Genomic DNA, 8,026 nt, shown 5'->3' on the forward strand with positions numbered 1-8,026 from the left:
TCGTCCCGTGTGGCGTTGAGTGCCTCCATGTCCGTTCATAAGTGTCCAGCTATCACGAGCATTTTACTGAAGGATGCACACACAGCCTGTGGGACAACAGAGAAACATGGACATAAACGATAACAGCACAGACAGGGTGCAGTCCTCCTCAGGGCCTCTAGGGGGCTTTATCCCTCTCAGTGGTGTTTTCTTAAATGTCTGATTAGGAAAGCCCGTCTTTAGCGATAAGTTACCGTATAATTCGATGTGTACGACACACTTCAAGTCCTATTTTTTCTTCTCAAAGTTGGCAGCATCCGTTCTACTGGTGTGACCAAAATACCAGTATAAAATACTGAGGCACAAACCGTCATCACCACAACAACAGCCTCCACCTTTACCCCTCGTTGTGTATTGCAAGCTGTGCTGGGAAATACAGTGACGCTGACCTCCGTCATGAGGTCATAATGGTTAATTTAAATCAAAGTGTGGTATACTGTTCAGTAAATAAAGCTTGTGGAGTCCTGGTTTAATGAAACACTCATCAGTTTAAGACAACAGGTGAACAGAGTCTGTAACATCACATCTTTCCCTGCAGGCTGTAGCTAGTAGGAGTGCAAACGCCACAAAGTGAAAACAGACGCTACTAACGTTTTTTAATTCAATGTCTAAACTTTGTGTTGAAACCTTCTTCTTAGAAAGGAAAACAAAACACTGAATAAAGCAAATTACAATATAAAAAGGGAGAAACTTGGTCTGTTTGCAGAAATATATAATTTTTTAGACTCGACTTTTTTGCCCTTCTGGCGAGTTCCACATTTAAGGAGCCGCCATCCTCCTCCCAAACAGACTGTTAAAGCGCCCCGGAGAGCAAAGTGCATCCTTAGACCTGGTGATGTGGAACAGCAGATGGTGGTTGCACTGGGCAGCTCCCTTAAATATTCATACAGGAACTTGAAGAAAACCTTTTATGAACTCGGCTTTATTCAAACCACGCTGCCAGATTTCAAGTCTGAGAAGGTAACAGAACTATCGCTGTACTTTGTCTTTTTCACATCATGATATGTTCTATTTAAAGCTTGTGTGGAACTTTAGCTCTCTGGAAATTAAAAATGCAAACAAGGAAGTTCAAAAAGATGATTTAATAAAGGAGAAATAAGTTACAGGTTTTTTCCTGAGTTTTGTAAAACACACACATATACCTGTTTATGATACTTTAAGGGGATACCTGTTTCTCCGTGCACTTGTGGGCCCAAGCCTCTTTGTCAACTGGAATACTTCAGAAACCGAATCACTTTGTCAACACTAACATTACATCTTATTAAAATAAGATATGCCATGCTTATATGTTAATAAAGACAACTTTACTCCAAGTGGCCAGCCTTGGTACTGCAGCATAAATCCTCTGTAGCTGGAGAAACACCATATACAGCAGTGGTACAAATAAAGATCTGTTGAACTGGTTTGCCTGAGCAGCCATGAAGGAACAATCATTCCCCACAGAGACTTCTGATGATTACTGTTATAATCTCTTCAACATTTAGCTTTTAAGACCGACAATCAAAACTGATTCTCAGAGTCTCTGATCTTGTCTGGAAACAGATAATCTTTATGCTATTACTAACCGGTCACAGCAACAACAACAACAACAACAACCTTTATATTTTCATTATTTTGTCCCTAAATACTCCAAACGCACTGGCTTTGTAATCCCTTCCCATGTCTTTTTGTTGGCTTTAAGAGCCGGACATGCTCCCAACGTCTTGTCTCCAAAGGACTGAGTTAGTAATTAACAACAGGATGCTGGGTTCATGTTCTTTCACAGTCCTACTTCCTGTAAAAAAAAAAAAAAAACACAGTTTATAAATTCCAATTTAAGCTGCAAAGAAAGCAGAACATACAAATCTTCAAGTGTAAATCTATTTGCAAATGTTCTTTAAACTATTTTTCAATAATCTTTATAATCCCCTTTTCATAAAAACTGCGACACATTATTAAAATACACTTTGATACACACAGCAACGGGGGAGCAACTTTTCATCAAAGTCAAAAAAGGTGTCAACCGAGAAGCAACAACTTCATCCCACTATTCTGAGTATCTGTTTCAGCTTTACATTAAAGACTCTAAAATTCACAGTGGCACACATGTTGTAGTTTCTCAACACACACACACACACACACACACACACACACACACACACACACACACACACACACACACACACACACACACACATACACACACTGCTATGACCTGTCAGTTTAACATCTCCTTATCGGAGGAGGTCAGTCTTTGGGGGAAACTTTAACATACACAAACTCTGATGTCCGTGCAGGTATACTGCCATAGAAACAAACACACGTCTTTATGAACTCACCTGAGAATAAACACAAACACACACACACAATGCAGTGAGCTGCTTCAAAGAGCATGTTGCCTGAGGGTGTTCAGCTCCCTCCTGCTCTCGCTGACAGGAGCAGCGCGACTCTGACTCACACTCGCTACGAGACACATGCTGCAGTCAGACTCATCTCACACCAGGTCTGAGGTTTTATTATCTTACAGAACCGACTGTCACAGGGAGGTGGAAGGTCAGGGATGGACACAGACTCATGTTCCTGAAGAATTCTTTTAAATTAAAACTATAAGCAGAATAAATCAAACTCTTTGACACAACAGGTTCAAGTGGGAGCCTGACATAGAAATGATCACTCAGATGTTTACAGAGAGAAAAAGCTGCTTTAGGTTCCCAGAAAAAGACCAATCACCCCAAACCTAAAATAAACTCAGGTCAGATGTTCAGGACATAAAGAAGAGTATCAGAGAATCTATAATAGATGTTCATGACATAAAGAAGAGTATCAGAGAATCTATAATAGATGTTCATGACACAAAGAAGAGTATCAGAGAATCTATAATAGATGTTCAGGACATAAAGAAGAGAATCATCAGAGAATCTATAATAGATGTTCAGGACATAAAGAAGAGAATCAGAGAATCTATAATAGATGTTCAGGACATAAAGAAGAGTATCATCAGAGAATCTATAATAGATGTTCATGACATAAAGAAGAGAATCATCAGAGAATCTATAATAGATGTTCAGGACATAAAGAAGAGTATCATCAGAGAATCTATAATAGATGTTCAGGACATAAAGAAGAGTATCATCAGAGAATCTATAATAGATGTTCAGGACATAAAGAAGAGTATCATCAGAGAATCTATAATAGATGTTCAGGACATAAAGAAGAGTATCAGAGAATCTATAATAGATGTTCATGACATAAAGAAGAGTATCATCAGAGAATCTATAATAGATGTTCATGACATAAAGAAGAGTATCAGAGAATCTATAATAGATGTTCAGGACATAAAGAAGAGTATCAGAGAATCTATAATAGATGTTCATGACATAAAGAAGAGTATCATCAGAGAATCTATAATAGATGTTCATGACATAAAGAAGAGTATCATCAGAGAATCTATAATAGATGTTCATGACATAAAGAAGAGTATCATCAGAGAATCTATAATAGATGTTCAGGACATAAAGAAGAGTATCATCAGAGAATCTATAATAGATGTTCATGACATAAAGAAGAGTATCATCAGAGAATATATAATAGATGTTCAGGACATAAAGAAGAGTATCATCAGAGAATCTATAATAGATGTTCAGGACATAAAGAAGAGTATCAGAGAATCTATAATAGATGTTCAGGACATAAAGAAGAGAATCAGAGAATCTATAATAGATGTTCAGGACATAAAGAAGAGTATCAGAGAATCTATAATAGATGTTCAGGACATAAAGAAGAGTATCATCAGAGAATCTATAATAGATGTTCAGGACATAAAGAAGAGTATCAGAGAATCTATAATAGATGTTCAGGACATAAAGAAGAGTATCATCAGAGAATCTATAATAGATGTTCAGGACATAAAGAAGAGTATCAGAGAATCTATAATAGATGTTCAGGACATAAAGAAGAGTATCATCAGAGAATCTATAATAGATGTTCAGGACATAAAGAAGAGTATCAGAGAATCTATAATAGATGTTCAGGACATAAAGAAGAGTATCAGAGAATCTATAATAGATGTTCAGGACATAAAGAAGAGTATCAGAGAATCTATAATAGATGTTCAGGACATAAAGAAGAGTATCAGAGAATCTATAATAGATGTTCATGACATAAAGAAGAGTATCAGAGAATCTATAATAGATGTTCATGACATAAAGAAGAGTATCATCAGAGAATCTATAATAGATGTTCAGGACATAAAGAAGAGAATCAGAGAATCTATAATAGATGTTCAGGACATAAAGAAGAGTATCATCAGAGAATCTATAATAGATGTTCAGGACATAAAGAAGAGAATCAGAGAATCTATAATAGATGTTCAGGACATAAAGAAGAGTATCATCAGAGAATCTATAATAGATGTTCAGGACATAAAGAAGAGTATCATCAGAGAATCTATAATAGATGTTCAGGACATAAAGAAGAGTATCAGAGAATCTATAATAGATGTTCAGGACATAAAGAAGAGTATCATCAGAGAATCTATAATAGATGTTCAGGACATAAAGAAGAGAATCAGAGAATCTATAATAGATGTTCAGGACATAAAGAAGAGTATCATCAGAGAATCTATAATAGATGTTCAGGACATAAAGAAGAGTATCATCAGAGAATCTATAATAGATGTTCAGGACATAAAGAAGAGTATCAGAGAATCTATAATAGATGTTCAGGACATAAAGAAGAGTATCAGAGAATCTATAATAGATGTTCAGGACATAAAGAAGAGAATCAGAGAATCTATAATAGATGTTCAGGACATAAAGAAGAGTATCATCAGAGAATCTATAATAGATGTTCAGGACATAAAGAAGAGTATCATCAGAGAATCTATAATAGATGTTCAGGACATAAAGAAGAGTATCATCAGAGAATCTATAATAGATGTTCAGGACATAAAGAAGAGTATCAGAGAATCTATAATAGATGTTCAGGACATAAAGAAGAGTATCAGAGAATCTATAATAGATGTTCATGACATAAAGAAGAGTATCAGAGAATCTATAATAGATGTTCAGGACATAAAGAAGAGTATCATCAGAGAATCTTTAATAGATGTTCAGGACATAAAGAAGAGTATCATCAGAGAATCTATAATAGATGTTCATGACATAAAGAAGAGTATCAGAGAATCTATAATAGATGTTCAGGACATAAAGAAGAGTATCATCAGAGAATCTATAATAGATGTTCAGGACATAAAGAAGAGTATCAGAGAATCTATAATAGATGTTCAGGACATAAAGAAGAGTATCATCAGAGAATCTATAATAGATGTTCAGGACATAAAGAAGAGTATCATCAGAGAATCTATAATAGATGTTCAGGACATAAAGAAGAGTATCATCAGAGAATCTATAATAGATGTTCAGGACATAAAGAAGAGTATCAACAGAGAATCTATAATAGATGTTCAGGACATAAAGAAGAGTATCATCAGAGAATCTATAATAGATGTTCAGGACATAAAGAAGAGTATCATCAGAGAATCTATAATAGATGTTCAGGACATAAAGAAGAGTATCATCAGAGAATCTTTAATAGATGTTCAGGACATAAAGAAGAGTATCATCAGAGAATCTATAATAGATGTTCAGGACATAAAGAAGAGTATCATCAGAGAATCTATAATAGATGTTCAGGACATAAAGAAGAGAATCAGAGAATCTATAATAGATGTTCAGGACATAAAGAAGAGTATCATCAGAGAATCTATAATAGATGTTCAGGACATAAAGAAGAGTATCATCAGAGAATCTATAATAGATGTTCATGACATAAAGAAGAGTATCAGAGAATCTATAATAGATGTTCAGGACATAAAGAAGAGTATCAGAGAATCTATAATAGATGTTCAGGACATAAAGAAGAGTATCAGAGAATCTATAATAGATGTTCAGGACATAAAGAAGAGTATCAGAGAATCTATAATAGATGTTCAGGACATAAAGAAGAGAATCAGAGAATCTATAATAGATGTTCAGGACATAAAGAAGAGTATCAGAGAATCTATAATAGATGTTCAGGACATAAAGAAGAGTATCATCAGAGAATCTATAATAGATGTTCAGGACATAAAGAAGAGTATCAGAGAATCTATAATAGATGTTCAGGACATAAAGAAGAGTATCATCAGAGAATCTATAATAGATGTTCAGGACATAAAGAAGAGTATCAGAGAATCTATAATAGATGTTCAGGACATAAAGAAGAGTATCATCAGAGAATCTATAATAGATGTTCAGGACATAAAGAAGAGTATCAGAGAATCTATAATAGATGTTCATGACATAAAGAAGAGTATCATCAGAGAATCTATAATAGATGTTCATGACATAAAGAAGAGTATCATCAGAGAATCTATAATAGATGTTCAGGACATAAAGAAGAGTATCATCAGAGAATCTATAATAGATGTTCAGGACATAAAGAAGAGAATCAGAGAATCTATAATAGATGTTCAGGACATAAAGAAGAGTATCATCAGAGAATCTATAATAGATGTTCAGGACATAAAGAAGAGTATCAGAGAATCTATAATAGATGTTCAGGACATAAAGAAGAGTATCAGAGAATCTATAATAGATGTTCAGGACATAAAGAAGAGTATCATCAGAGAATCTTTAATAGATGTTCAGGACATAAAGAAGAGTATCAGAGAATCTATAATAGATGTTCAGGACATAAAGAAGAGTATCAGAGAATCTATAATAGATGTTCATGACATAAAGAAGAGTATCAGAGAATCTATAATAGATGTTCAGGACATAAAGAAGAGTATCATCAGAGAATCTTTAATAGATGTTCAGGACATAAAGAAGAGTATCATCAGAGAATCTATAATAGATGTTCATGACATAAAGAAGAGTATCAGAGAATCTATAATAGATGTTCAGGACATAAAGAAGAGTATCATCAGAGAATCTATAATAGATGTTCAGGACATAAAGAAGAGTATCATCAGAGAATCTATAATAGATGTTCAGGACATAAAGAAGAGTATCAACAGAGAATCTATAATAGATGTTCAGGACATAAAGAAGAGTATCATCAGAGAATCTATAATAGATGTTCAGGACATAAAGAAGAGTATCATCAGAGAATCTTTAATAGATGTTCATGACATAAAGAAGAGTATCAGAGAATCTATAATAGATGTTCATGACATAAAGAAGAGAATCATCAGAGAATCTATAATAGATGTTCAGGACATAAAGAAGAGTATCAACAGAGAATCTATAATAGATGTTCAGGACATAAAGAAGAGTATCAACAGAGAATCTATAATAGATGTTCAGGACATAAAGAAGAGAATCATCAGAGAATCTATAATAGATGTTCAGGACATAAAGAAGAGTATCAGAGAATCTTTAATAGATGTTCATGACATAAAGAAGAGAATCATCAGAGAATCTATAATAGATGTTCATGACATAAAGAAGAGTATCAACAGAGAATCTATAATAGATGTTCAGGACATAAAGAAGAGTATCATCAGAGAATCTATAATAGATGTTCAGGACATAAAGAAGAGTATCATCAGAGAATCTATAATAGATGTTCATGACATAAAGAAGAGTATCATCAGAGAATCTATAATAGATGTTCAGGACATAAAGAAGAGTATCATCAGAGAATCTATAATAGATGTTCAGGACATAAAGAAGAGTATCATCAGAGAATCTATAATAGATGTTCAGGACATAAAGAAGAGTATCAACAGAGAATCTATAATAGATGTTCAGGACATAAAGAAGAGTATCATCAGAGAATCTATAATAGATTTTCATGACATAAAGAAGAGAATCAGAGAATCTATAATAGATGTTCAGGACATAAAGAAGAGTATCATCAGAGAATCTATAATAGATGTTCAGGACATAAAGAAGAGTATCAGAGAATCTATAATAGATGTTCAGGACATAAAGAAGAGTATCATCAGAGAATCTTTAATAGA

The 8,026-nt window shown here is 34.0% G+C and overlaps 1 protein-coding gene across 1 annotated transcript in view; it reads right to left on the reverse strand.

The window, feature by feature from the left end:
• npy2rl (neuropeptide Y receptor Y2, like) overlaps positions 1–231 on the reverse strand; it is a 16,129-nt gene extending 15,898 nt beyond the window's left edge. The window contains exon 1 of the mRNA XM_061034039.1: positions 1–231. This exon is cut by the window's left edge and continues 142 nt beyond it. Within this exon, the coding sequence (XP_060890022.1) occupies positions 1–29 (29 nt within the window). The 5' untranslated portion in view covers positions 30–231.
• Positions 232–8,026: the final 7,795 nt, after the last annotated feature.

Source organism: Labrus mixtus, unplaced genomic scaffold, assembly GCF_963584025.1.
Source record: "Labrus mixtus unplaced genomic scaffold, fLabMix1.1 SCAFFOLD_88, whole genome shotgun sequence".
Classification (NCBI taxonomy): Eukaryota; Metazoa; Chordata; class Actinopteri; order Labriformes; family Labridae; genus Labrus; species Labrus mixtus.